This window comes from Psittacula echo, assembly GCF_963264785.1.
Source record: "Psittacula echo genome assembly, chromosome: 9".
In the NCBI taxonomy this organism is placed as follows: domain Eukaryota; kingdom Metazoa; phylum Chordata; class Aves; order Psittaciformes; family Psittacidae; genus Psittacula; species Psittacula echo.
This window is the reverse complement of record NC_137745.1, coordinates 20,198,931-20,226,920: the sequence shown is the minus strand read 5'-3', so window position 1 is coordinate 20,226,920 and position 27,990 is coordinate 20,198,931. Positions and strand designations below refer to the sequence as shown.

Genomic DNA, 27,990 nt, shown 5'->3' with positions numbered 1-27,990 from the left:
CCCAGCTTGCTTTGTGACTATAAAGAAGTACTGTAAACACTATTTCATATGGCATTATTCAGAAATAGTTTGGACTCAGAGGGGAATGGGAGGAGACCGAATATCGTTTAGAAGGTAAAGGTTGGATAAAGATTTTAGGATGGCATTTGAAGACAGAGGTATTAGATCCTAATGAAGCTTGTCATCATGCCTTTTTTGGAGTGGAAGTTTTTTTCAGCCTTATTTCAAGACATAGAATTGAGCAAAATACAGCAAAACATCTCCCTATGATTGAGTTGGAACTCAATATCCAGAGAGTGTTTACAAGAAAAAATATGAGGTTGTGATTTGCTTCAACACACACATGGAAAAGAAGTAGCATTTTTTTCTTTACCTTTACTGTTGCCACGTATCAGGCCCAGTCAGCAAGAGACAGCATTTTCCAAGGCAGAAGAGATGTTGCATTTTACTGTATTACTCCTTTAACTGGCTGGCTAATCTCAACAAATGTGCATTCAGGGTTTTGCTAAGCATTCCCAGTCCCCCATACTCAGGTCAGAGGTGCCAGCAAAAAAAAGGATGAGACCCTGAATTCTGTATTGTTAGACTGGAAATCTGATGGTGGTCATGCTTTAAAAAAATGCTGTAGGAAAGTCTTGAGACATGCCCCCCCCCCATTTGTGCATGCATGCATGCATGAGGGTAAGAAGTTACAGAGCCCACTGATTCTAGAGCTAAATCCTGCTGATCTCATGCTAGGAAAAGCCTCATCTGCTTTCTTAGAAATGAAAGCTAATTCTCAGGGTTAATAGTTAGGTGTGTGCCTGGGAGGGATGCTGTGAACACAGGCTCTCATCAGAGAGCCTGTATTTGCCAAGTTCTTGTTCAGAGCCATGTAAGCCCTCAGAGCTCCACTCAGCTGATAACTGGAAATCATTGTGGTGACTGCAAGGTGTCTGTCTGTAAGTGCTAGCTTCCAAATGTCTTTTGAAATTAATTGTTATCTTTAATATTTTACATGTGCTGCAGAGAAAAACACAAAGCTGGCGTTATAAATAACTTTTAAGGTCTGATCACTAATTTATCCTTACAGCCCCTCTGCCACCCAAGTAAACATTGTTGCTTTTTTTACCAGATAAAGATAATGAGAAACAGGGTTTATAGACAACAATAAAGTATCACAGCTTTTAACCATTTTAGCTGCATAGAGTCAGTGTAGCCCAGCTGAGCTTTCCATCCGCATACGGGTTTATGCTTTTGAAATTACGTGATTACATTGTCAGTACTTTAAAATGTAATCAAGAAGCATAGATTTTGTAACATGTATCTTGATGGTGTTTTTCAGTTATTCAGCACGGATGACTGAGTTAACACAACTGAAAAATGTGTGTTTCTTCCTACAGGGCCAGAGGTTATAGGACTAGAGGTTACAGATCATTCAGGGAGTGCAGATGAAAAGAACCCTGTATGTGACTGGCCAGTGGAGTTTATGTCTTCCTGTGCAGTTCAGTATTGCCTGTCACTCTGTTTACTCTGTAAACAGAGGAAGCAGTCAGCAGGCATTTAAAATGCAGAGAAGTGCAATTGTGAAGATGTGGGTTGATCACTGCCAGCAGCCAAGCAGCTATACAGGCTAACCCTAACTTCAACCTGGCTAGACTACAAAAGAAGGGATGGAAAATGCAGAGGAGATATGAAGAAATTGTAATAATAATATTAACTCTAACACATCCTCAAAGACCTGACTAAGTTAATATGTGACCGAGAAACTAGTCCACTATGTGCATGTATTTCACAAAATACAGTCAGAACTATAGATTCACAAACATACATTCTCTATGCACAGACATGGCTGTGTGGGCAGCAGACACACGAACACATCATGCGCATGTGAATGTCTCACTTTTAGCACCAGGAATGTGTGAAGAGAGCTATTCTCCTGTTCTACTCAGTGTGAACACTGGTGGAGTTGCAGAAAGAAATATCTTTGAGTAAGCCCTATGGCACAACCATGTGTGAGTGCAGGTAAAAAACCATGGGAGCCTTACCTCAAACTCCTGAATTATGGCAGCCAGTTGGGAACATTTAACGCAGGTTTCATCCAGCAAAGCCAAATTCCTATCAAACTGCATAATGTATGCTGTGTGGTGATTCAGCCTTGATTTTCTGGAGAGAAAAACATCAGCAACTTTCTGGTGTTCCTCCCTAAGGCCACAGAAAGAAAAGAAGCAGCAAATAAGCAATTATGGAAATAAAAAGTAAAGAAGAGCTGTTACTTCTTTCTCATTGTATCAGACCCACAATGGCTAAGGGCATTGTGCTGCTAAAACTTAGGCTAAATGGCTGGAAAAAAAGAGTGCTTTGCTGAAATACTGGGCAGCAAAATGGGGGGCTGTAGAATGGGCACCATGAGGGGCTGAGCCTTGGGCTGGTCCTTTGCCACAGCAACACCATGTGTCACATAGTGGGTAGAATGTCTCCTCTCTGGACACAGCTTCACTTCTCTAAACAGACCTTCCAGGTGCTGCAATGCTTTGAGCAGAGCTTGTGAAGAATAATATAACATCTTCAGCTGTAATATCATACCTTTGGCTCTCCTTCATTGCCCCCTTGTCAGCACTATCCCACTATCATCTGTCTCAGCACTGGGTTGCAGAGTATTGAAATATTTATGAAGCATGTACAAGGAGAACTAGACAAAATCTGAGCTTGCAAAAGAGACATCATAGGTCAGAGAGGATCACAAGCTTCTGGGGATGTCAGAGCAACAGAGTGTCTGGGGGAGCACAGGCACAGGGAAGGACTTACTGGAAGGTTCAGGGGTGGTGGTGACCTGGGAACCTGTATGAGCACAGCCCCGTGCCGTATGTCATGCTGTTACGTTGGCAGCATTTGCAATGCAGCCTTCGGTTTTCCCCACTGCCACAGAGTAGTTCTGGACAGAATCTTTGGGCATTTCCAGTTGTCTCCCTTTTATCTTAGGGAACAGGCAGCATATTGATGAAGTAGGGCTGTGACTTCTTTAGGACACAAGTCATCTAAAATCCCAGCTGGAAAACACCATTTCTGTTTGTGTTATGAGGGTATAACTCGGAAACCATTGATGAAATTTGTCAAGTCTTTCCGACATCTGTAACAGTCCCTTGGTGGACATCAACCAATATACAGTTCTTTTAATCTTTTCTTTCCTTGTGTGCTTTGACTTGAAAGTGCAGGGCTGACAAGGAGAGATGTACTCTACATTAGGATTGTTACTGGAAAGTTGTCCTGATCTAATGGACTTCCTTAACTGCTCAGTGGCAATGCTGGGATAAGATCAGCCATTGTCAGTGATCCCTGTCTCCCAGAGTCCAGAAGCGTGGAGGTGTGGGGCTGTGTGGTTGATCATAAGCTGTCAGAGCCACAGTTGCTCAGGCCAGGCCAGGGGCTGTGCTGGCTGATGTAGGTTTAGTTGGCTTGGGTCTGCAGATGTAATTTCTCTTAGACATTCCTCCAGTTTGATAGATTAGGTCCTGTCAGCCTGGTTTAAGTCACAGGTCTCCTTAACTGAATGAGTTTTGGAGCTTTGTCTGTCCTAGGCATGGTCTTATTCTCTCATGGAAAGACTTGGCCCTGTAAGGATGTTTGGTTTAGTGGAGGCCCTCAGCAGGCTGGTGGTGTCTATTTGGCTTGGAAGCCTAGCTCGTGCAGAGCCTTGGTGCAGGGGACAATGGGTGCCCTTTGCTGAGAGCTTCATAGTTGCTGTGTAGATTTCTGTAAGCAGATGATCTTCTTTACCATCAATTCTCATGTCTGCTGTTCCTGCCTCCCACAGTATGAGTCTCTGACCTTCAGGCCATGAGTGTGAAGCCACTTGGCGATGACTATGAACTGGCATCAGAGGACAATATGTATGCAGGCTGTCCTCACACTGGCTGTTTCAGAGCCATGGGCTGGGTGCTGCATAAATGTTTCAGTATTTGGTTTCTTAGCCTGGCAGCATCTACATTTACTTCCTTCCTACCTGCATGCAAAATCTGCCAGAGTAGTTCAGGTTCTACTCTTTTCACCTCTGCTGGAGTCCCAGCTTCCCTGCTAGCAGGGTCAAGGGAACACTGGTGAGTTCACTCACATGCTGCGGAGGGTATGTTAAGGCCATCAAACTATGCCATTGCATATTTACCATTTAAGGACTCTTTCTTCCAATTCTCCCAGGATGTCTTGGTGTAATGCATAGATTTCAGGGAGTTCACTTAAGCCCTGCTTGAGTTTAACTTCTTCCTGTTCATTTTCATCTCCTCCTTCAAGCACTTTCAAGATACCTTCATAAAAATCCTGCGAACAACAATACAGAAATTAGGCAAACAGACTTCAAGTCTCTTTTCTGAAATTATCATTACAGTTTCTTGACTCCTAATCTATGCTTTCTAGAAACTAAAAGATATGACAGCAATAGTGATAGAGTGGGCTCAGTATAGCAAGAATATCACAGCATATGTTTTCTTCCATCCATTAGTTCATTCACATTTTCAGCTGAATTCCACAATGCTGTCAACCCAAGTTTGAACATTTCAGCTGACCAAGCCATCAGACCTTTATGCGTACAATGAGTTTGGTATCTTTTTGTTGCCCTGCCTTTTTTTCTTTTTTTTCTGCTTTCTGGCTGTAATTGGTCTCATTTTTATAGTGTTTCTTAACCAGAAACATGTTTTTTTTAAAAAAAGGATGAGATTCTCCTGTCACTCCCTTGGGTCCAACAGCTTAACATGAAGAACATGTCTTGTCTAAGATTTGCAACTCTTGTCTCCAAATTTGAACTTAAAGAGAGGAAGAAGCTATGAATTTAAGCTATGGAACAAATAGTTTCTCCCATGAAACCTAACTTAGACATTTTTTCCTCATCTTTGAAATGGTTTTGATCCTGAGGTGATTTATAGCTTATGTGGGCACAGGCGTAATTTCCTCTGTATTAAAATGTAGCCAGCTCGATACATAATAGGGCACCTGTTGAAGAGTGCATAGATGTTCCTGCAGCTTTGACTCAGAAGTGAGGAAAAAGGCCACCATCTGAAACTGCGGTGATAATTTGTATTAGACACCAGGCATTAGAAAATCATACCACCAACAGCCAGCAAATACTTTCCATGCAAAACAAGTACATCCCGGTTTGTGATGAGAGCAGAAACCAGGCATTCATATACAATTGCTTAGAAACAGATTCTGTGAGTGCCTTTTCCAAACTTTTTCTGCATTCCAGTAAGCTATGGAGTGTACAGAGTTTCTATTGCACAAGATGAGGAAAAAAGACGTGAGAGTGAAAACTAGTAAATAATCAAAACAGCAGCTCAGTGGAGAGGCCACATTAACTGTAAGGTTTGAAAGCTCCTGACGAGCATCTAGTCACAGTAGAGCTGGTGTTAAAGCCCTGGTTGCATCCTGTCAGCCCAAGGCCATCACACCAGGAGTTGTTCTTCCAGCAGGTTCACACTGAGCTCTGCTTCAGCCCCAGGACTAGAGTGAGGAAAAGCTTTAGTGTCTGACCAGTCTGGCCAGATCCATGCTTTGAATGTATTTTTCCACATGCTACTCTGCAAGCAGTGCATTATTATTCAAACCAATGTTTTTTCAAAGATACATTAAAACACTTTCTTGAGTCCATAGCAGCCAATTAATCAGAAGAAAAAAAAATGCAGCTGCTTTAACAGTCACTGAGGTGATGCTGCATGAGGTAATAGGAATGACAGCTGGATTGTTCCACCCAGAGACCATTTCCTGGCCTCTACCCCACTGTATGTGATGTGGCCACATGTGCTGTGACAGGAAGCAGGGGCTTGATAAAAACAAAACTTCTAAGGTTGCACAGCTCATTGAAAGATGCCAAGCTGCTTTCATCTGGCCCTGAGCCAGGATGGGATAGGCTGATTATCTTCCTCTGTCAGGATCCTAGTGATCATGAAAACTATTGCCAAAAAGTCAGATTCTGTTCCCTGAACTTTTAGGGACAATCTTACAAAGTTCTCTGGGCCACACTGGGGTTTACTATGGCATTTCTCATGACTTTTCCTTCTGTCTAGCAAAGTATTATATGTGGAGTAATTAAAGACGAGTCTGAAGGAAATTATTTCCATGAAACTTGCTGATGTTACAGGTATGAGCAACTCAACAGAGTATGATTCACTGGGGATCCATATCTTACATTAGATGGTCCACTTCAGTTTGATTAAGTCAAGGTAGCTGTATTGATTTCAGTGGGCTCGGGGTCTGGTTGGTATGACTGTGGTCATGCTGAAAGGTTCTGTCAGGAGCAGGAGAGGCTCTGGGCAAAGATCTTCAACATATCTCTCCCCTCACCAGTAGGAACTGACTCCAGGCAAGAGCAGTTTTTAGTGTCCTCAGATTCAGTCCTGGCTTTTCTGTTGTAACGCTGCCAACAGCAATGTACACAGTGGCTCACTAAGACCCAGAATGACTGGAATACCTGATAGATACTAGCCAAAGGAAAGTCACACATACCCTATGGGGTTTCAGCAACAATGAGAGAGGAAGCATTCTGTTGCTGAAAGCCACTAGAACTAGGTTAAAAAAAAAGATCATGGTGACAATTTTGCTTTTGAATAGCTATATACTGGATAAAACAAGATCATAAACATTTCTGAAAGTATATTGTGTTTCCTAATCATTTGGGTCTGATTTCCACGTATCCTGCCCCAGTACCATAAATAAACCCAATGTTGTGCTATTCCAGCTCCCATTTCTTTCTGGTGTGTGAGTGAGCCTATCCAACTACCTGCTTCAGCCAGCATACGCTCCAGGGGCTTTCCACCCAAGTAAGCCAGTCAATCCATCTTCTGGATACTCTTCCTAAGTCAAAGGAATCTGCAACCTTTCAAATTCCTCAGTTATCACAATTAATCAAGACTGGGGAAAGGGAAAGAATCCAAAGGGGGCTTACAGCTTATTGTGCCTGGAGAAGTGAATAGATGTACGAAGTTCACTACTGGTGTGCTTAGGTAACCTATTACATTACAGAAATGTAATCTTTTCCAAACAAACATGGAACAGCTCTGAATCTGTCCATTTCTCACCATAGCTGAGCAACAAGATTAACACTCCTTTCCCACAGCATCTCAGTGAATTGAATTAGTCATTACTTGCCTGGGCCTTTCATTATCGTTAATTCTCAGACAAATGATTTCATTCCACTTGCCTGGATAGCCAGCTTCCTAATGATTACCAACACCCAGCAGCATGACAGGAATCGTTATAAATGTCCATTAAAAAAAATAAGAATGGTGTCACTATTGAAAATGCTGAGTGCCTGGGAAGCCATAAATCAAATGCAAAGTGCTTTTGCAATCTCATTAACTGTAATCAGTCATGGTACCTGAAGGTCCCCAAGTCTGTCACCCAAGCCACACATCCAGACACAGAAGGTGCCAAACACTGGGTCTGTATCATTCCCTGCTAGGTCAAAACTTGTTTAGAACAGGAGCATGAATTGAAGCTGTTCAGTTCAAAGCTCTGGCACGATGGTCACAGAGCTCAGCCTCATCCAAGGGTGTACGAGCCTATGATCTGACTCCTGTCCTATGTCTACACCTGCACCAGTCTACATACACCAGTTTGTGTGTGCATGTGAAAGCATAACTCAAGCTACTGAGTGACACAGAAGATTTGAAACTGTGGTATAAAAATGCATTTTTGAAGCATAAAACTTTTCATCACATTTTAGACACCCATAAATAAGCCCTTTACAGGCATTCAATGGCCAAATCGCTACCATGCCTGAACGTCTGTGTGAAGTTTGATATTCTAATACAAAGGCAAAAGGGGTAGTTAATGGGACAAAGTTAGTCCTGGTTTTTGCTCCCCGGATGTTATGAGCAGACACAGAAACAGTGAGGTTGTGTATTAAATCTCTCCAGTAATAGGGCTGAATATGCTTTGAGTCCAGCTGCAAAATTCAGTTGTTGCAATCCTGTATGCACATCAACAGCCATTTTGCAGGATGGATACACCCCATACTTATTGTGGTCCTTTCTGCATTTCAGCCCTGCTGCCAGTTAGCCTTCATTAGCCTAAAAACATTTAACCTTGCAGGACCCTAGTGAAAAGAGTGAAAACTAATCTCGTCAGCTAAACCACTGCATCAGGCATGTGGTTTACCCAGGAGAAAAAACTGCCTATATCTATATGCATATATATATATATATATACACACACACACACATAAAGGGCATGTGCAGAGCAGATGCATTAGTGGAAAATTATGGCCATTTTCCTGCCTCAGTCCCCAGGTGGGGATGTTGGCACTTCTTCAGCTGCAGACATCAGGTCTGTACACACCATTTACCTTGCACACACAACTCCCCCTTGGCATCTGTACTTCCATACCTTTCAGTAAATAACAAAGCCTACGTCCAAAAACCATTTTGCATGTATATCTAGAATTGTAATTGCTTCCTGAGTCACACTGACATTTTAATGAACTGGTAATGTTGTGAAGCAAGCATATTTGAGCCTCTGTGAGTGGGCCAGGGAGGACAACAGGAAATCTTACTGCAGCCTGAACTTTATCCGACTGAAATCTCCACTGGCTGTGGAAAATGGTGCAGGCTTTAACTTTCACTTCTAAAACGAAGGTGGATTCAACAGATACTGCATATTGCAATGATCCAGGGCTCTTTTGGACATCTAGGCATTGCACCTGAGGGGATGGTGAAGAGTTCAAAGGGCGAGAAGAGAGTCTCCATCTTGAAGCTGACTGCAGGAATGAGGTGCTGTAGAGTATGCTGTGAGCCAAGTCTGACTCATGGGTGGTTCTTGGAGGTATCTTCATTAGGGCCAGCAGCCTCTCTCCTGATAGAGAAAGTCAAAGTGGCACCCCTGAATTAGAAAGTGGCACCTCTCATGTAGCAGGGTGAGTGACCCCTGATCTGTACTGAGCAGTTATCTTCCCAAATCTCTCATTGCTGAGCTCAGCAGAAATGATGCCAGATGAACAGCAGAAAATACTATCGCAGCAGACACAATTAGTCTCTTATCCTGCCATTGCAGGGCACAATATGGGTCAGGAACCCTGACCTCAGCACACACTCACAGGCAGACAAATACACAGATTCATCCAAAACACTGCAAATGTGTTTTAGAACTGGCAAGGTGTAGAGTATGCATTGCAAATACTCTATCAGTGGGGCTTGTTACAGGGAATTGTCCTGATGCCAAATGTGCTAGGGTGTCTTCCCTCTCCTTTTAAGAGATATACAGATTATCTGAAGGCTATTTTGGCTCAGCATTCCCACTGCAGAAGCTGCCTGGCCAATACAGAGCTATTTTCCCACTGCTGATGGAGACAATGATGAATAAATAAAATAGGACAAAACCCCAGCCTACTGTAAGTGAGGGCAGGCTATTCTCTTGTAGCAGCGTGTCTTTAGGCTTTGATAAGAGCTTCAGAGGGTCTAACAGCCAGCTACCCCTTATTCAGCCAGTGTGCTCCAGTCACTAAAGCATTTCATTAGGAAAGTAATGACTTGATTGGTCCAGCAGAACTTTGAACATCATCCAAGAAGTTCACAGTAGTAAAAGAGGCTCAGGCAATCATTCCCCGCAAGGGTAAATAGTCCGAAAGATGGAGTTCTGTTTTGTCTAACGTGTAATAGTGGCTCCTGAATTAGATGTTTATTTTTTGTTCTTGAGGATGTGCTGCCCACAAGATTTGTGAAATTATAGAGTTTAACCAGCGAGCCTGACTTCATGGTGATTTGCATTTAGATATCTTTGGGTTAGGGACTTGAGCACTAAGATGATTTGTTCTTTTTTATTTCCTAAGATAAATTTTTCAGTCCAGTGCAAGGTTGGATCCCAAGCTGCTCCAAAGCATATTCATATCATATTCTTATCTTTATCTTCAAATGCTGAGGAAGAATAAATCTGGGTCTTGGTGTTTCTAAGAATTGTGGCCCATTGTTATGAGGAAAACACAAACCAGGAAACAGGATCAACTTCCTTTGAACTGGGAGGTGTTGGGGCTGGTGGTTTTTTCAGTGCAGAACGGTCCTTTTAGGTACCTTAATTCACTAAATGCCTTGGAGTGAAGTAAAAATTACTTCAAAGGGGTTTATGTGCAAAAATGGTGATTTTATGTACAACAGCCAAAGACAAGATAAATATGAACACAGTACACTGTCAAGCAAATGATTGATCCTGTACAGACTGGGATCCTGAGGCAGTCAGAGTCACTCACACAAAGTTCGATTTGTGTACTTCTTGTGAAGTCATTTAAAACAGACTGGCTGAAGGAAAGCAAATACACCTAACTCTTGGTTCTCAGAGGTGATGTGTGAAACATTAGGCTGAGAAAACAGTTTGCAGCATTTTTGTTTAGCAGCAGGCACTAAGAAAGAGATGACAAGTACAGCCTGCATTGCTGGGGAAGAAAAATGGGAGAAAAAAATGACAAAGTTTGAGGATTAAATGATCCTGAGGAAAATGCAAAGGCTAATCAATTTTGGAAAACTAAATAATGAGTACCAAGACATCAGGAACTTGAACTGCAAGGCCCTGACAGTCCCATCTGCTCAGTCCAGAATGAGTTCTAAACTCCCTGCTCCAGAGAATCACCTTACCTCGGACTAGGGCAAATAACAGCTAACCCTTTAGATTATTATCACTACTACCACACCAACTGATACTGGGTTTGTGAGCTAACACAATGTTTCCACTCTTTCAGTTCAATAGCAGAGTGGGTGTATGGAAATGTCATCGTTCTGGCAATCAATCAATTTATTAAAGTCTCCACTGAAAGGGCAAACAGATTCTGTTGCATTGAATGAATAGCAGCTCCAGCCAAGCCTGGGAATTAGATGGGAAACTGCTTTTGCTGCAGGCTTAAGAAAAGCCTTTTATTTTCGTTTCTGAAAGCAGTGGTGTAGTTCTGTGCCTTTCTTATCAGCATGTAGGTTTGTAAAAGATGAGACTTGAGACTTGAATATGAGCATCTAGAAACTGTTCTCTTGAGAAACTTGGTGATGAGAAACAGAAATGTTTGCCTGAGCTGAGATATGCTGTCGAGGAAGCCTTTGGTCCTAACTGGCCGTGAATGGGGTGTTGTACCTTGAGGGCAGTTTGGTGACTCTGTGGTCACTGTGGTTGCTCGTGACATCTGCCAGTGGGACCTGTGTCAACAGCCAGTGCGCAGTGAAGCACAGTTTTTTACTGATGTGACTATTCCTAAGGCTATTCAAATATGAAAAAAGGAGCAATTGATTTGTTGTAACTTTTTGCACTATGATAGTATTGAAAAGCCTCAGCTAGGCAGTAATACCCCTGTCATCTGAAGGACTTTAACGTAAAATTGGTAATGGTTTCTCTAGATTTCTGGAGTAATGCACTGGGCAACAGCTGAATATAAAGATGCAACAGCAGTTGGGGTGGAAAAGGTAACAGTGTGGGACTGTGGCTTTCTACACAGACATGAACCCTCTGATCCTGTTGCCATAAAGGTTTTTGACCTCTTCTAAACTAAGGAGTGTCTGAACTTGCAGTAGTGTGAAAACAGACTTGCTGTTGCTCTTTCCTCTCAGTCTCCAACCCAGGTGCAATTCATACTTCCTCACTACTTCCAAAGCCAGCTCATAGTAACAATTAAATCTTATCTGAGAAAATTGCTTATTGAATATGCTGAAAAAACCCTCAAGGAGCCCTAAAGGAGTGTGTGCTGGGGAAGAAGGATACTTTTCCACTGCAGAAGAAAATCATTAATCAAAATTATGCACCCAAAATTTCATCCTCAAATTGATGCAGATCTTTCTGAACTTTCTAACTTAAGACAATGAGAACTCGGACAAGGAAAGTGAAGAGTGTATGGTTACAGTGATTTTGACATTTCACAACTTAGAAGTGGCTTAACTTTGCAAACCAATGCATTCACTCAAGGGTTTAGTTTAGCTCTATCTCTTATTTTAATTTGAAATTCTAACTCCTCTTTTGGTGCTCTGACTTTCGTAATTAATGAAATCATGAGCATATGCAAAACATTCATAAGATCCCTCTGCTCCAGTGGGATGGGCAGGTAGGGAAACAAATCCCAGCAAAATAGGATTCAGTTAAAAATTCTGTTACAGGACTGAAACATATATCAAATCCAAACAAATGCTTCCAAATAAAATTGATGACTGGCAGAAATAGAAGAACTTGCCCAGTTATAGGAGCGCTACTACTGGTATCTTTTCTCTGATAAATTAATCAGCTGATGCAAACCTAATGATTAAGTATGATTAAAACAGACCAAATTTCCCTCATGCCTCAATGCTTTAATTCCAGGACTGGCAGGCCATGCTCCAGGTGATGACACTTATTTTCTGTAGTAAACACATAGCTGCTCAGAGTGTCTGAGTTCCCCAGCAGGAGAGCATGGAGCAGTCACATTTCTGAATCAAGCCAGGAAAAATCTGGTTTCATTCCCTGGTAGCTTGAGCCAACTCTGGAGCACTGAGGCAGATAAATTTAGCAGTCAAGCAGAGGTTTTCCCTGACTAATCATTGAGCTGCAATTTTTATGAAGATTCTTTTTATTAGGGATTGCCAACAGTTTGGAGTCCATCCAGCTGGAATCCAACACTTGCATCCATAAGTGTTTTAAAACCAGAAAAATTTAGCACAGATATAAACCAGAACCCCTGTCCCATGTTAATGTTGTCAACTTGGAAAAGAGCACCAAAATGACATTTCCTATTCCTTTCAAATGTTTTCTACAGGCAGAAAATAGAATTATTGTAAAAATGTATAAATTACTCATTTACACATGTAGCCTCAGAGCCAAATTCACCACACAGGGTTTTACCAGAGGAAAGAGGGAATGGCAGAGTAAGTCCTGAAGGGACTGGGAAAGTCCTGAAGCATCCTTTTCCTGGCCCAGCAACAGCATAGGCAAGGCAGCCTGAGAGTACCATGCTACAGCAGCCGGGAGGGTGTGCAGCCAGATTTGGATCTATATTGAGGATTTTTCAGGCCATGTTAGTTAGCAGGTTTTATCTCCTAGGGGTATATGAGAAATGCTAGGATAGAATGCAAAGGAGAGGCCTTTCCTAGCCACCTCCAGTAAATACAGTGCACTGTACACACACTCTAGTTCAGGCCTGAATTTACATGCTGTCCATAATGTACCAAAGTACAAATGCACTTGGAAATGGAAAATGAAATACATTAAACATATTTTAATCAGATGCATCTAATGAAGATGCAGAGTGGCTAACACTCTCTATGCATGGTAATTTCCTGTGTGTGTATTTCCCTTCTGTTTTGATTCAGAAGCTGGCAGATGGTTTTCTCCTTGTTCTTTTTTTTTTTTTTTCCTCAATGATACTTTTGGAAATCCAAAAGGACTTTGCCCAGGGGAGAGTGAATAACTACAACTATGTCTTTGCTGGTGTCAAATAATGTACAGTAGTGTCAAATAATGCAATACATTACTTTTCTCCCCATCAGCATTCCTGCTCACTGCTAGGGTTTGGGGTGTCCTCCAAAGAATAACTGGGGGGTACTTTTTGACTTCTCAGGGAATTTCTTTCCAAGCAGCAGTGGGCATGCTTTGTGTGGTGCATGTTAATCCCTACTGCTTGCAGCTAACAGCCAAGAAAGATATTGAGAGCAAGGCTACGTAAGCTATGTACCAGTCTCCAGGGAAAGCAATGGCAGTTCTGCTAAAGGGACACAAAGTCTTCTGGGACAAAGCCACCAGTAGGTTTATACCATGCAAGAGCTCTCTGTCAGGAACTACAAGTGATTCTTGGTGTGTGCCCCTTCCTGAGTTTCTGACACCAGAGTCTGTATTTTGCCCTTGGTGACCACTTGTGTCAGAGTGAGGATATCCAGGACACACTTGATATTACTGATATTGCGTTATCAGAAAAAAGAAGCTTAAAGGAAGCAGACTGAATCAATTCAAACCAAATCCCCATGCTTCATAGCTTTGCTCCTGTCTTTCTGAAGACAATGGGTTGAGCCTGTTTATCACCATCTCCTCTGCACTAGGCTTATTCTGCATCTTACACGAGACTCAGAGGCCCAGCAAGCACTGCTGATCAACACTCTTCTGTGAATGATGAACACTGGATTTGAGGATCTGTAGCAAGAGCAGATTAGTGGCAGACGTATTCCTTTGCAATGGTTCCCATTAAGACATTCCTCCTCAAACTCATCTTAGCCCCTTCAATGCTTTTATGTCTTCTAAATTGCAGCTAACCAGAAGGGCAATTAGGTTTCAGTGATTAAAATTGTTTCCTTACCATACATAACAGCTGGAGCATCTCCACATATCTGGGGAAAGAGACAAACCTTTATTAATTACTGTCAAACCACTGCTGAAGGGTGGATTGCATAGCTTCAGCTTTAGGAGAACAGCAGGTAGGTCTGTAACAGTTCACTCACGCTTTTTCGGAAGACATCAGCTCCTGGGCAATGAGGTAAGCTCTGGACTGGCCTTCTTTCTGTCAACAGCAAAAACCAGAGACAGTTAGAGATGTCTCATTCCAAGAAGCAAAGCAGTGTTAGAGAGCACTTTGAACTGACATATTCCTTCAGTAAAAATAGCAACCAGGCTTTTGTTCTTTGTTGTTCAGTGTCTGGCATCCTGGAGTCTTTTCCGTGACAGGGTGTTTCCGCAATTCAAATTCTAGCAATATAGTAGGATATACCAGCTGCTCAGGCAGACATTGAGTTTGAAAAACATGTTCTTATTGAAGAAGGAGAGAAATTTTCTGATGAGTTTTACAGGTCCAGAATTTGTCAGAGAGGCAGAAAGTGCTTAGCTTTGAACAGGTTAGCTTCATGGCTGTTGAGGCTCATACCATGTGTTTAGTACTCTTAGCTACATGGAAAAGGGAATTCTTGATCATATTCCTGTTCTCACTGCTGTGAGATATGTGCAAGCAAATGGCACAAAGGGCTTTATTACATGCTACACAAAACGTCTAAGCTAAATGGCTATAGATATTTCCAGAAAGCAAAGAGTTCTGTGCTCCAGCAGACAACATTGTTTGAAATCTCAGCGGTATCTACTTCATTGGTAGGCATCTTGGAAGACACAGAAAACTGTGACAAGAAGCAAAGTGTAGGGCTCTGAGGTGCGAGCTCTAATTAGAGTATTTTGCTCCTATTTCATGACTCAACCTTATGTTAAGAAATGACCAAAGCATGGAAATATTTACTGAAAAGAATCTACTGGGAAAAGTTTGACTTATTTAGCAGTGTTGAAGTAAGGAACTACAAGAGTGGTCTAGTAGTAGTAAAGAAAAGCAGCCCTCAAGTGACCTGAAGTAGACTCAGGGGAGATGAGCTCAACAGCAAGAGTGCATGACATTGTTTGCCAGACCAGGTACACTGGAAACCTATTGCTTACAGATCCTGCTTCTGAAAGCCTACTCAGAAGAGACTGGGACTTGCAGAGATATAGTGCAGTCCCTTGGTATAAGTCAGGTGGGAAGTCTGTGGCTACATTTCTTCCACAAATTCTGCACCAGGGGGCTGGAGGGGTCAGAGAACATGAAGCTTGATTGGAAGCCCTCATAAAAAGTATTGATAGGACCCCAACCCCAAATTTACATAGCAGATCTGAGCAATAAAAAATGTCTAAGCCAGTTCAAGATGAATGCATTACAGACTTTTTACTCTCTGTCCCACCTTCTAATTAGCATTCCCTGGGGATACAGGTGTTGTGGCACACAATGTAAGTATCTGAGTTGCTCAAAGTCCCATTCCATCATCCTGGTGAATACCTTTCATATCTACAGAGGGATCAACTTCTGGATTTGAGGATTTTTTTCCCCTTTTTGAAGTTTATGGTTCATTCTGCCTGCAATAAGCTGCAAAAAGTGTAGGAAAGAGTGAAAGATTTCCTGAAGTGCTGGAAGCTGAAATACAGTCATGTGAATACTTGGAGTGCAAAATATCCAGTAGCAAGGTCAGCTGAGACATAAAGCAATTTCATTGCACAACATCCATAAATTAAGACGAATATGTGATAGAAGAGAAATTACATTTTAAACATTCTTCCAGTTTAGTAACTTTAGTTATTCATACAAAAGTGAGGAATTGAAGCACCAACAGGTGGATTGACCACTGCTTATTTCAGAGGAACTAAGGACCAGTCAAAGCATGTTGCAAATAGATGTCAGTATTGACTGCACACATGAGCAAAGGAAGGGTCTCTGTTTCTGTGAGGAGGCTAAAGATCCCTTGCTGCTTTGTGAGTTTTCATGCTGGGGGCAATGGACCCCCAAGGAGGATTACAGTCCAATCAGTAGTGAATACAAGTGAAAAAGTTATAAAATACAAGTGAACACCAATGATGATGAGCTAAATCAATGAGGCTTCATGTACAGAAAACAAGCGGGGTCACAGTGACTTTTCTTTCATCTTTAGTCTATTTCTGTGTACTTTTACTGGGAGGCAAATGAAAATTGCAAGGGTCAAACAAAATACAGAGAATGAACCATTTATTAATCAGTCTCAGATGTCTAATCCATCTCTCCTTTAGCACCAGGAGTCTGAGGGTATGTTCCCTAGTGCTTTGTGTCTGTTAGCTGATAGGTGCCAAAAAGCATGCTTTGAGTCCCTTACTTTTGGAGTACACTACACTACAGTAGGACACTACAGTGAAATAGAATGCACTAGAAAGATGTTTTCTTTAGTTTCATTTTCTTTCTGGGAGCAAATACTTGATTGCCCCCTTCCCCCTGGTTCCACTTGTGAGCACATCTTGAGGATGATAATGATGTGCTGCTTCTCCTGGTTGTTCCAGCTGCTGCAGGAACACACTAAAGGCACACACACCAACTTCTATTCTCTCCCATTTCCTCTATGCAGGCAAAGCAGATCAGATGAAAATGAAAGCGGGTGTGTTTCTTTTGGGGTCACCTGTCCCAGTGCTGGTGCCCAACTCGTCCTCTCTGGACAAGCAGTGCCAGGAAGCAGAGAGCATTTCCCCAGGAAGCCAGGCCTATTTTCCCCTTGCATACACACATTGTCACACTCTGCAATTCCTCCTGTGATTAACATGTCTTAGCCGAGAGCCAGAACACAGGGACCCCGGTGTCACATGGCCTGTCTAGGGCGAGTTTGAGACAGTGTCTCTAGGCGTTGCCTGTCTTGTGTTACTTAATTGCTGTTTGTTTAACCAGGAAATGAACTCTGAGATTGACGACAGTGTCCGGAGGCAGACTTCTGGGAATAGGGGATAGAGGGGGTGCCAGGCCCTCAAGCACCAGGTTTCTGAAATAAAGTCCAAGTGATTACTGTAACACTGCCAAGCTTTTTAGTAACCCTTGCTCCCTGCAGCCTGCGCCCAGCCCTGCAGCACAGTCCCTTCCCAGCTCCCACTTCAGAAGCTGCACTCCAGTCCTCACTGCATGCCTCTGCTTAGCAGATGGCAGCCATGCAGCCATGTGGGGACCCTTGGCTTTCAGCTTCACTGAGTCTCCCCATCCCATAGCCTTATCACCCCACCCTTCCCAAAACCCAATGCTTAATATAATGCTTGCGATATACAATATGAAATTGCAATATATAACTGAAGTATCTCCCTGTTCTCTCCACTCTGAAAAACATGGTGGTGCCAGCAACACTGCAAACACAAAGCGCTTTAACCAGGCTAGCAGCTTGCTACAGCTCAGGTGATCAGCATAACTTGCAAAGCAAAGGTGATACTGTGCAATCATCTCTTCATCGGCTGACAAAACTAAGCCCTACAGCCCTCCTCCAAACAGATACCAAGTTTACTGATGGAAAACTGAGACCTGAAGATGACTTGTGACTTGCTCATAGTTTCTCCTTCTCCAACACTCATGATTACCAATGTTTAATGAAGAACACCACCATCAGAAAGATTTTGCTTAGAACAATAAAGACCAAAAAGCCTGCAGCTGTTTACAGAGCACATGTGTGAGCACAGCTGAAGTACTAGTCTTAAGAAGTTCAAACTGAGAAACTTTAGGTTTCATGTCCCTTTTGTGCTTTCTGATAGAAAAACGTTCAGGCTGAGAAGGTGCAAGTAGTGAGCAGTGGAGAAAGATGGCTAATGGCCCATGCTGAGTGTGCTGATGTGGCACTGAACTAGTGCAGGATTCCCTCTCTGTGTAGTAGTGATCCCATTAATGTAGGGATGACATCACCATACTGAGTCAGTCATATGCTCTGACTTTGTTCTGAGCAATGCCAAGGCATCTGATGTGGGCCCTACCAGGCTGTGCTTTGATTAGATGGTACTTTGGTGATGGTGCCAGACACTCCCCCCTGAGCCCAGCTGTTTGCAGGATCTTGATCAGAACCAGATTGGCTTCCTGATCCAGCTTTAAAAAACTTTGGGCCTGGGGCAAATCTGCTTGCATGGGGCTGGAACAGAGTTTGTATGGACTAACAGCAGCACAAGTAGGTCACAGAACACTTCACTGAAACTGGAGCATTAGTACTGTGCAAGCCACTCATCTGGAGCACTTAGGGAGTAACCTGAGTTTTGCATTTCAGAATCAGGGTAACTAATCAAGATAGCAGCTTCATTCTTGTGTGTGCCACTCTCTTGCCATGCTGACATGGACAAACTGCATCTCTCTAAGCCTTTTCCTATGTGTGTGTCTTACTTCACAGATTCCTCAGGGTAGACGCATTGTAGCTGGATGGTACCCAGCACAAGAGCACAACTGTCATAGGGGCTACAGCAGTTTCCAAGCTTCAGCCTCTGAGCTGACTTCATAATGCCCCTTTTGTAATTATTATGAACTATGTAGCAGCTCACAGTGATGTCACAGCATTGCCAACAGCAAACTGAGGCATTACAAGAACAAGTGACATTTTCAGGCTGGTTCTGCGAATCAGCGAGAGAGAAGGAAAAGCTGTTCACATCTCCTGACTCCCAGGCTGTATAAATCAAGAGCCGTCTCTTGAAATACGTCTGAATCAGGTGCTTCCTCAAGGCACACAAATCTGTCATTCCCAACTCCAGCACATTTCTTTTGTGTGTGTGTGTGTGTGTATTTTAATATGTAAAGGTTAAAGGTTTGCAAAACAGAATGATTAATGGAGTCTGGAAACCAAGCCCACCCACTGGAAATGGATAAGGAGCAGCAAAAGCAACTGACGTACTGCTGACACCAGTCAGTAGGTGCCCTCCTTGCAGTGAGATTTTTTGTGGATAGGCTTCATGTTCCCTGTTCTGTGCACAGGTCCCCTCCATCTGCCATACCGGGTTGTTGCCCCCCTTTTTGTCCACTGCCTGTTAGTTTGCTACCTGGGAGAAGGGTGAAGCATCCCACCTCCCATGCTGCCTTCTCACAAGAGCAACATTAGGGATCATTTCTGTATGAAGTTCCTCTTCATGCACTGCCTCTCAGCACACCATCACACACACATATGTATATATATAAAATCATATTTTTTTATATATATATATATATATATAAAATGGCAATGAGCACCCCTCCAGTCTGGCTAGGATTAGCTCTATTGGACCTATGTCCTAAATGACTAGCCAGAATGCTTTGGGTTTTCAGTGGCAAAACCCCAGCCACATCTGGTCTGAATTCTGTCTGATTTTTTTATGTCATTTTTCTTTGGTTCCATACTATTTGCCTCGCTACAGACTTTCACATTTTGCCACCAGCTAAGGTCACATCTGCCATATGCTGGCTGCGTACAGTCCCTTGTAACACAGTGCTGGGTTTAGACTAAACTCTACTTTCAGATTTCACATACAGTTAACTGGCAGATAGAACTGTGTTCTGGATGAAAGAAATGTCTTTATGTTCCAGCTACGGCTGTATTACTTTTCCTAGAATTTGTATTAATTAATTCCTGAGTGCTTTATAGACTATAATTCTTACAGGTACTCACCCAGATTAATCACATTCTTTTTTTTTTTTTTTTTATATTCTGAGATTCACTTCAGTTCTTCAGCTCAAATTCCATCCTGTGTTTACAGACCCATTTAAGAGAGTGTTTTTAATTGTTCCTCTGCCTACTGGCTTAGTGTAGGGTTAGCTATATGCCATTGCTAAGTATAACAGAGTTCATAAAATAGCTGATGCTACAACACCCCATTTACCCAGCTGCTACTTTCTCCTTCCAAAGGCACCCTGTAAAGGAAGACTCAGCCTTGTATCACTGTGGTGCAAATTATGCAATGATCACAGTCTAAATGCCTTCCATTGACTATTAGGTTTAATTTTAAGACTGTTGCTTTGTTTGATCAACGTACATTTAGCATGTGTGTGACACAGTCTGAATCAAGCCATGTGATGGAAATGGCTCTTGAAGCGCAGTCCAAGACAACACATTGTATAGTGCTGTTACAGGACTGTCTGCATGGCTTTCTGCAAGATGCTGGAAAAAATGAATTCTTATCTTGGTGGGTGCGCTCCTGCCCTTACTCATCCCCACGGAGTCCCAAAACCTATGCTTCATCTCCGTGTACACTTACTTCAGAAAATTTTCACACCACCATGGGGCCTCTGCTGCATCTCTCTGTTGTGGTTTGTCCCACAGGTGTTTGTCCTTCTCCAAGCCTAACCTACTTCCCCAGGTGGAGCTATCAATGTAGTGGTAGGAAGGCAAACGCATTCCTGATACTATCATCTCAGTGAATCCCTTGAAAGGCTTGATTTTCCCACAATGAACCTAAAGGCTAGCACCTAGCTTTCTGCCTTTTCTGCAAGTTTGATCTCTAATCTGCATCAGATAGGTTTTGATCTTGTCTGGATCCAGCATAAAATTCACTTCTCCCTGCTGGGTGCTTCTCTTCTGCTAGATGGAGGGTTAGGGGTGATAAAAGAATTGTCTCGAGGCTGCCTTCAGTTTTGTAACAATTGGAGATGGTAGCACGTTAGTGACAAAAGGGATCAACTCGCCAGAAGTCCTAAAAAGCGTCTACAAGAAAAGAACTGCCTGAAGACTCTTGCTTGAAGATTCTGACACAAAAGTGAGAGGCCCAAGCTATGGAGGGTAGCTGATGATCCAGCATATGCAGCATCTTCCTCAAAATACTGGGGCAATTCAGAATCTCAGATCATAACCAGCAATAGGTGAAACCTACCAGCATGTGTTGATTTTAGTCCATTTCAAACCATGGAGATGACCTTCTCAAAAGTAGACTTTCAAGATTATATTGTCTACTTATGATCTTCTTTTTAAAACTGGAAATTCTGCTACAAAAACTAAGTTCTGCCAAAGGGAACTCAGTTTGAAGTTGGTATCTAGTCAAATCTGAGCTATTAAACTCATTTCCCCTTTAATTCCTTTAATGCTCATTAACTGGGTGGGTCCAAGATGGATTTATCTGGTTTAGCAGTAAAAAACAATCACAGAGTTCAGGTTTGAATCCAGCTCAAAGATGAAAGGAAAAATCTGGGGCTCTACATCCTGGACTTTGAGCATTTGTCTAGTGAGTGAAGGCTGAGAGCTTGGAGATAAAGTCCTTGGTTTATTTGATATAAGGTGTTTGTTTCTAACTGGAATCCCTAATTCTATTTTTTTTGTTGTTGTTTTGTGTGTGTGTGTTTGGGGGAGGGTGTGTTTGGTTGGTTGGTTTCTGTTTGTTTGTTTGTTTTCCTCTCTGCAGGCAGCTCAAATGCCATCAGATAACCTTGAGAGCCCAGTACAGAAAAGCCCTGGGTCACCTTCTGATCAGCTCGGAAGGATTTAATTAAATGAACATATATAAAAGACACATGAATGAGAAATGGCTCAGGAGCTCTTCTAAATTAGCTTAGCAGGAGTTAAAAAAAAGAGTGACTCTCCATCAGTAGTGTAAAAAACATTGCTTTTTATAGTATAACCAAGTAGAATCATAGAGGTTAAGAAAACCTACAGCGTTCCCTGCATCTGAGTTCTCTGGGCTGTTATCATATGTCAGCAGGCTGAAAAGAAGGAAATAAAGTGCTTATTTAACCAGAAAGAATTTTCACTGTTAGTCTTATACAGGAGAACCAAAAGCACCAGGTGACTTCTGATGACAAATGCCCAGCTTCTCTGAGGCCAAGGCACTCCCAGTGGAATAAGAGCAGAAATGCAAAACTCACCTCCTGTTTTACATGTTTATACCTGCTCCATTCCAAATAGGTTTTTAGTAATAAAAATTCCTGTGACATAGTAGAGATAAAAGCCTCTCTTTGTTTGATCTTTAAAACAATGCCTATAATGTAAAAAACACCTCAACACATATTACTGGCTATGATTTCAATTGTTCACAGAACAGGGGTTCCAGCAGGCCCTGACAATCTCTCCACACTTGTATGAATCTGGTCCCCATGGGGCAGGGATTCAAAGCTGACGAGCTGTTGAAACAATACCAGGAAATGTGTGTGCAAAGCTATTTTTTAAATTATATTTACATATTAAAATGGGCTTTAAAAAGAAACAGAGGATTTCTGCTGCAAGCTGCAAGCCTTGCGGTTCTCCAGCAAGCAGGCTAGAAGAAAGCAGCTGAGAAAAAACGAAGCATGCTGGAGTTCATGGGGTGCATGGAATTCATTGATGACAGCAAAAGGCAGCAGGTAGAATCCAGCTCAATGCAAAGGAAAATCATATATCTGAACACAGGGAGGAGATTTTATCATCTAGGCTGTTTCATGCCATTATTTAAACTAAGTTGCCATTATTTCAACGAAACTAAATGGAAATTAAGTTTCTATTGTTTAAATTAGAAATCAGACACATAAACCCCAGAAGGTTTGGGATTTTTTGTGGATGTTTGTGTCTTGATAAAATCCAAATTCAGCTCTTAGTAGGCCAGCCTCCAACAGTTGTTTTAACAAGATTAGCTCATTTCAAAATCCATGGTACTATTTTTGGCATCCAGACCAACATGCCTTTCAGTTCTCCTCAAGTGACAGTGCTTCTGAACTCTTCCATGTTGTACGGCCATTCTGTGTTGTCCTGAGGATTTTGCTGCAAGGGATACATCACTTCATCAGGAAACTGGACAAGTTATTTGCGCTTTGTCATTTTAGAGGCAGGTTTTGACAGGGCAGCTGATGTTCCCTTGGAACCCAAGGTTTGCATGAGAAGACAATAAAAGAAGGCAGGAGCAGCAGGGTAGGAAAACCATTGTGGGCTGCTTGGAAGATTCTTGTGTCACTGTCCTGTGGCTGGCATGAGTGAAGGACAACAGTTAAATCTATCGCATTCTTCATGCCAGAACCCTGCACTGGATGTTTTCCCCCTTTGTCTGTCCAAAGCGATGCTTATCCTAGTGAAGCTACAAAAACAAAGATGCACAAAGGTGTCTCAGTGCCACTTCTCATCTCTAGATCTCTTCTTGGTTCCACATACAAGTACAGATCCCTGACTTGGCTTACTAAGCAAATGGCTTATGCATAGAATCATAGAATCCCAGACTGGTTTGTATTGGAAGGGACCTTAAAGCTCATCCATTGCCAACCCCTGCCATGGGCAGGGACACCTTCCACTAGAGCAGCGTGCTCCAAGCCCCTGTGTCCAACCTGGCCTTGAACACTGCCAGGGATGGGGCAGCCACAGCTTCTCTGGGCACCCTGTGCCAGCGCCTCAGCACCCTCACAGGGAAGAGCTTCTGCCTAAGAGCTCATCTCAGTCTCCCCTCTGGCAGGTTAAAGCCATTCCCCTTGGCCTGTCCCTGCAGGCCCTTGTCCAAAGCCCTCTCCAGTTTTCTTGTAGCCCCCTTAGGCACTGGGAGCTGCTCTAAGGTCTCCCTGGAGCCTTCTTTTCTCCAGGCTGAACAAGCCCAGCTCTCTCAGCCTGTCATTCAGGGATGAAATTATTGCTCCTCCAACATCTTTCTAGTCTGTAGGTAAAGTGCAGTAGATTGCAGAGTAGCTAATCTTCCTACAGCCAGAATTTATAATAGGCAGATCAGAAAATGTCTACTTTCCTGGCCTGCATCTCGGCAGGGTAAATAGCCACATGCACTAATTCATCAGTCATCACGGAAATACAGCCTGCACTCAGGTTTAAGACAGCTCCCCAAGAGCTTGTGGAAGTCTGGTCCTGTGAACTGTGATCCTTGCTGACAGTCATCTTGAGAAGCAAAACCCAACCAACCAACCAGCCCTGTCTGATTCTCTATCAGGCATGTACAGACATTTAGTCTGTGTTTGTCTGAAGAGTGGGAGGGATACCTCCAGCTAGACTCTGAAGCACATCCTTGTTCTCAAAGTGCTGCTGCCTTCTGCAGCATAGCTGCACCGCATGGTTACCCCAGCACAACAAAACAATTAAAATGCATGAGATGCAATAAGGGAGACATTTAGAAAACCATCATTTCCTAGTGGTGTGAGTAAAACCCTACAAAAAAGGCACTAAAATTGGTTTTAGCAATTGAATTTACTTCCAAGTACATAGTGATTGCATGCATTTCCCTTCTGAACTCAAGTCACAATTTTGTTGTCACTTTTCCACTGGTATCACAACTAAGAGATGCTAAGAAACCTGACCAGCTTGGATAACACACAGGTGTATGCTCCATAAATGCTGATGGTTTGTCAGCTAATAGAACTGGGAAAAAAAAAAAAAAAATTAACAGGGAATATCAGAGATTTAAAGATTTTTCGCTTTCAAAACCAGTGTGAAAACAACCAACCAAAAAATTATGACTCTTAGAGAAAAAAAGATAAGAAATGCTTGCAACTGTTTCATTTGTTTCATGTCAGCAAGGAGATCAAACCACAGTCTTTTCCACTGGTACCAGAGGCAGCTCAGCACCTTGCAGGGTAGACCTAAAAGTGACATGGCACACAGGGAAATCAAAGGAAGCTATTCTCCCTTAGATGAGAGAACAGCAATTTCATTTGCCCTTCACTGTCATTCCACTTGCAGTTTCTTTTTGTGTTCTCAAGAATTGGTGTCCTGGTGAGGGGAAGCTTCTACTTGACTCTCTCTACACCTGCCCCTAAACAAAGCTTTGCATTCTGGAAATGCTGAAGAGATCCATTCTGTCTAGAAGCAACATACTTACACTTCTCCTTGACAGAGTTGACTCTTATGTAGCCATTGAGTTTGTTTTTGGAGGGCTATCTGCACAGACTTTTGAAGGCTCTGACACGTCTGTGATCAGATACAAGCCATCTACAATCGGGAAGCTACAGCTGTGCTGTGCTGACACTGAGAGACCAGGCCAAAATGAATGCCAGAGAGATGTGTAGGAAATCAGCATTTGCTGTTTTCCTATGCAGCCTTCATTCCTGGGGATCAAATTGGAAGACTTCAGAAGAACATATCCATCTGTATCATGCATACCAAACAGGCTATGTACTGGATGCTTGTACTCAGAGACACAGATTGTTAGGCTCATACTAGGTTTTACAAACATGTACACAAAATCTCTGAAAAACAAAGATAAACTTGTGCCTAAAACTACTTCATGCCATTTCTTTAGCAACTGAATTGTTAATCTGCTTACTGGAGGCTAAATAGCCTTGCTTGGTCTTAGGCTGTTGTCACATTTCTGTGTTTTTCTCCGTTATTTGTTTAAGAGGTGTTTTATTCATCAGAAGTCAGTAAAATAAACCCAAACATGAGTGCATATTCCCATGATGAGAGAATTTTGAGATGGCTGAGACCTATTAGATTATTTATTCCATTTCTCAGCCAATGCAGAACTGGTGCCAATAATGTATTTGTCATTATTTCTTTCAATGTAGTTTTAAAATTCTGAAGATTGCAGCTAACTCCAAGTGAGATGTTTTCCTGACATTCAAGTTAGGTCTTCCCGGCTGGCTACATTGCCTCCGTTTTCCGTCTTAGGACTGCAGTTCTTTGGCTTTGCCACATGCTGTAGGGGTAAATTGCTGCTAGAGCACTGGAGAGTATGGTGGCCCCAAAGGTATGATGGCTCTGACATTTCTCAATAAGCACCAGGCAAAGAGCAGAGAGACCTGAGAATCCAGGTTCTTCTGCAAAATGTTTCTCCCTCTCCAGGTTTCATGCATTCCCCATTTTCTGCTCTTTTACCTTGTTGATGAGGCTGGGATCACCAGGGCTGCTCTCCTCATCTTCTGAACTCTTCTGTTCCTCATCTGATGTGACGACCTCCATCGATATGACAGAGACTGGGCACACCTTGTAGGGCTCAGTGTAGGCACTGCAGAGACAAAGAACAGACTGGTTCACTGGTGTTATTCCCAGACACTTGCTATTGCTCAGAAATAAGAAACACACAATTGCTCAGAGGTAACCAGTCAGGGGGCAGGGAATCCCTGCAGAACTGCTAGGCATAGATAGGTAGCAAAATTTCTCAAGCTTTGTTTTTTTTTGCTACCAGGTTCAACAGCAATCATTTAGGCAGGTAGAAGGATCTGAAAGGAGCAGTGGCAGTGGGAACTTAACTGAACTTGTTCAAGCTTCTCTTAAGGATTAACATTCTGGCTTAGTCAGGAAAAAAAGCCCAAAGAACTGCTTTGTTTCTCCCTAGTCAACTGCTCAAAATGGATGTAATAAAATCATACTAATGTCTCAGTGCTCATTAAAAATGAAATACAGATACTGTAGCAAGCGGTTACAAACAATATGATTTCTTTAGTTCTCATTTCCTTTGAAACATTATTAATTTGCTTTCGCAGCTCTGCCTCATCTAATCTCCCACTTAGGGACCCCAGATGTGAACAAATAACAAAGCTTCAAAGCCAGTGCTAGAGAGACAGGAGGCTGGGCAAAGATGGGTTAAGGTAAGTGGGAGGGCAATGAAGACAGAGACTCTCAGGGCCACTGAGCAGACTCACATTTGCTTTTGGAAGTGAAAGGGAAAGGAAAGAAAGAGAGAAAGGAAATAAAAAAGGGATAGGGAAAGGGAAAGAAGAGGAGTGGAGAGGAAAGAAAGGAAAAGAGAAAGGAAAGGAAAGGAAAGGGAAGGAAAGGGGAAAGGAGAAAGGAGAAAGGGGGAAGGAGAAAGGAGAAAGGAAGGAGAGAGGGGAGGGAACTCCCTAGGTATGTGTATTCATCCCAAGCTGCAGACAGGGCTCTGTATCTCCTGTGTAGGTGCAGCCTGTAGCCTTTCTTTTACGGCACCAGTGCTTCCCTCCTGCAGAGTGAGGAGCTCTCACAAGCTGGCCAGTGCATTTGGCGCGGCCAGGTGGAGGGATAGGAGCACCACTGTTCCTCACCATTGCCTTCTCTTGTTCGTTATTCCTGGCTGCAGGTTTTCAGTATACACAGCATGACAGCACTTCCAAAAGCCTGCATGGCCACAACAGCAAAGGGGCCTCAGCACAAGTGAAAGCAAGAACAAGGCAGACACAGGAGCAGCTCAGGAGGCTTATTAATAGTTTAGCCAGTCTTTCTCCTTACACAGCCTTTCTGCAATGTGTAATTGTTTGCCCCACCAGATGTGAAATTAAGTCACCCCCTCCTTATCTCTCTGGTAAATGATTGCATTCTGTTAATGTAAGAACACATTATAATTTGAGAACAACTTCTCCATATATAAAAGCAATAATCATTGTGAATGGCATTATTAAAGGCTTGTAGAGTAGCAAAACCTGCAATATTGCTGAACTGATGCATGGGCTTCTCTTATAGTAGTACTGCAGTCAGGCGACACTGCCTTGTGTTTAAAGAGAAGTCCCAAAATGTTATGGGTCTCATTTGCACATGGGATAGGCACAGACATGTTTGTGCCATCCACTCCAATCTGCCTTTCTCCAGCACTCCAGCAGCACTCAGGTCTTTACTTCTGGGACTGTTCCATATAGTCATAGAGCTCCTGGGCAGAGCACCTTTCCTGATACCTAGCATGTTTTACTCCAATGAATTCACATCCTTTCATCCATTTTATATGTCTTCACTCTTGTCGTCTCCATACATTCCTAGCTTCTGAAGACTTGAACTCTTCCCAGGAGCTGGTCACCAGGTGACAGTGCCCTGGGCAGCTCTGTCTTCACTAAGCCCACTGCCAGGTGCCTGGAGGAAATCAACAAGGATGCAGGGATAGGTGGCACATGATGGCTTCTGAGGCACAGCAGGTTTTGGTAAATTTTATGAAAGGACAATAGAAAGAGTAATTGTAATGCAGGGC

General features: G+C 42.7%; 1 protein-coding gene across 1 annotated transcript in view; it reads right to left on the bottom strand.

The window, feature by feature from the left end:
• Window positions 1-27,990, bottom strand: part of FGD5 (FYVE, RhoGEF and PH domain containing 5) — a gene marked incomplete at both ends in the record, with an annotated part of 89,298 nt that overhangs the window by 29,580 nt on the left and 31,728 nt on the right. Inside the window, 5 exons of the mRNA XM_080625168.1 lie at window positions 2,028-2,184; window positions 4,142-4,293; window positions 14,246-14,276; window positions 14,388-14,446; window positions 25,932-26,061. Of these exons, the coding sequence (XP_080481294.1) occupies window positions 2,028-2,184; window positions 4,142-4,293; window positions 14,246-14,276; window positions 14,388-14,446; window positions 25,932-26,061 (529 nt within the window). The remainder of the gene's footprint in view (window positions 1-2,027; window positions 2,185-4,141; window positions 4,294-14,245; window positions 14,277-14,387; window positions 14,447-25,931; window positions 26,062-27,990) is intronic.